We start from the raw sequence: 2,540 nt of genomic DNA, 5'->3' as shown, positions 1-2,540 counted from the left end.
TGGACACTTCCGCACCTGCCCCTCCTGCCTGGGGCTCAAAGGCAGAGCCGGCCCGACCTGCTACGTGGCCGGGCGCTCAGTTGCCAGCACAGGCCTGGGTCCCGCCCACGTGCTTTCTTATCAGAATTAAAGGGCCGTTTTGGAGGTCACATGAAGCCAAACGCTACAACAAAGCCAACCGCCTCCAAACCTGGGGCTGGCAGGATGAGCAGGGCTTGGATAGGGCCAGCAGGGTGGGAGTTGATCGCCAGAACCAGGAATCACTCGACCCAGCGTGTAAGGAAGCGCTGCATGGCAGGCGTGGGCTGGCGTGTCCCTGAAGGCGGCGTGGGAAGCGTGGCACCTCTGCACAGGCCACCCCACACAGCCATGGCCTGCACACATCCTCTTGCAGAGAATCTGGAGGAATGCGGCCCAGCTCAGCCCAGATGCCATGTCCCAGGTCTGACACTGTCCGAGGATGCTGCCCCGGGGAGTGGCCAGCTCCCTGCGGCTCGTGCGCCCTGACATGGCAACACGGCCTCTCCCCGGGGACAGTGACTGGCTGGCAAGGAGCTGGGACGAACAGTGTGGACCCGAACCTCAGGGCAGCTTTGAGAGTTAGGCACCAGCGCAGCCTCGCTGCTACAGAGCAGTAACAAAGGCTCTGAGGCCACAGGCACCACGGGCCCACAGAGTAAAAGGGAGGTGACAGCAGTCACTCCACCGAGCCAGAGTCCCTCCAGCGTCTCCACTCACGTCTGAACCCAGCAAGGGGTAGGAAGGAAGGAAGGAAGCCTTGAGAGACCAGAGAGGGCACGAGAAACACCCAGCACCCTGGAGACAGCCCTACGCTCCCAGGAGCTACCTGGTCCTCACACGGGACCTGGGCACACGTCCTGACCCGAGGGCTGATGGGGGCGCTGGAGCCAGAGGGCAGCCGCTGCTGTGAAGACAGCAAGGGCGCAGGGCCAGGTGCGGGCAGGAGCGTGGGCTGGGGGCATCGTGTGGGGGACAGGGCTGGGGAGAGGTGGAGCACGCATGCCACGAGCCAGGCTCCCACTTCTGGGACAGCAGGCCCTGCTACAACCTGTGACCCCAGGGTGACTGGGACTGCTGCCACTGCTCGGACCCAGCTACTGGCACGTAAGACGGGACAACGTCCTGCTCCCTCCTGACCGCCAGGCTGGCTGCCATGCCCCACAGCAGTGCTGCCACTTGTTCCGAGCCTGGCACGGGGCTGGCTCCGTGCTCCAATCCAGGCACCCCTGTCAGAGCAGCTCTGCTGCACAAACCCGAGAAACACTGGGAGAGCGCCAGACATGCGGGGCCACGGCCTACCGTTGAAGAAGTCCGCATGCACCGCCTTCTCGTTGGCGGCCAAGTCCATCAGGAGCCCGGTGCTGCCTCCCGCCTGCGGAGGGAAGGACGGTCACATGAGCTGTGCTGCCGAGAAAGCTGACTCGTACGTGACGGCATCCCCACCGCTCCACGCCAGGAGCTAGGTGACGGGAGAGTGCCTAAGACTCGAATCCCGAAGGACCGGATTCAGAAGAAACTCAAACGATTGCTTTTAAGGTCTTGTGGCCTCGTGTTCCCTGATTCCTCCTTGCCTTTTAAAAAGTCACCTGCTGGGGCCTTTTAGATAGATAGCGTGGTGGTTACATCGCTGGGCTCCCACATGGCCAACCATAGTTCGAATCCCAGACCTAGTGGCTCGAAAATCACACGGGGTGTGAGTACATGTGTGCCCAAGATCCAGGATGAGAATGAAAGAGAAGGGGCTGTGGTGTGGCCGTGATTTCTCACTTTTCTTCTCACTGTCTGTCTGTCTGTCTCTCTTGCGTGTGCGTCCTAAAGCAAAATAACCTGTTCAAAAAAGATAGATAGCAAGACAGATGCCTGCCATCCCCAGGCCTCCAGCCCCCAGGACTGGCAGAGACCCCAAACACGTGCAGGACTGAGCCACGGTTTTGTTTTTTGTCCTGGCTCCCTGCCCACTTTCTTCTGCCATCATGGTGCCCTCCCACTGCCACACCTGAGCTGGACATCTGATGCGCTCAGGAGTTCCCACCTGGTGGAGAGCCACGCTGCGCGGTCGGAGCAGGCACGGGGCAGCACCCTGGACAGCCGCCCGCTCCACCCTTCCCCTGTTCTCAGCTAGGGGAGCGCCTGAGTCCCTTTTCCTAGCTGCCCCGGACCCCGAGAGCCAGGACCGTGCGGTTCAGGGCTCGCATCCCGGGCAGGTCTCGTGCCTCCTTCCGTCTCCTCGTACGGACCATCCCCAAAACTGCAGTCCGTGCCCCAGCCAAGCTCAGGCCTCTCGCGTGGCGCTCCTGCACGGCGATGGGAGCCCGGCCCCGTGGTCCCCCTACGGAGGGCTGGCTCTGGCGTGCAGGCCGGGGTGTAGCCCCGCGCAGCCTGGCCGTCGCCCTCCGGCGCCGCACGGCCCGCGTCCTCGCCTCCCTGCCCAAGCCCCGGCTGGGCCACCCGAGGCCTCGCGGGCACTTCTCCGCTTTCACGTGCGCCCCGCTTCAGACCGGCCGCGGACCCCCAGGGAG

The 2,540-nt window shown here is 63.4% G+C and overlaps 1 protein-coding gene across 1 annotated transcript in view; it reads right to left on the bottom strand.

The window, feature by feature from the left end:
• COPS9 (COP9 signalosome subunit 9) overlaps positions 1–2,540 on the bottom strand; it is a 10,448-nt gene that overhangs the window by 1,520 nt on the left and 6,388 nt on the right. Inside the window, exon 2 of the mRNA XM_006151925.3 lies at positions 1,321–1,393. Coding sequence (XP_006151987.1) covers positions 1,321–1,393 — 73 coding nt within the window. The remainder of the gene's footprint in view (positions 1–1,320; positions 1,394–2,540) is intronic.

This window comes from Tupaia chinensis, unplaced genomic scaffold, assembly GCF_000334495.1.
Source record: "Tupaia chinensis unplaced genomic scaffold, TupChi_1.0 Scaffold000332_1, whole genome shotgun sequence".
Taxonomy (NCBI): domain Eukaryota; kingdom Metazoa; phylum Chordata; class Mammalia; order Scandentia; family Tupaiidae; genus Tupaia; species Tupaia belangeri.
The sequence above is the reverse complement of the archived record's forward strand: the minus strand, read 5'-3'. Positions and strand labels throughout refer to the sequence as shown.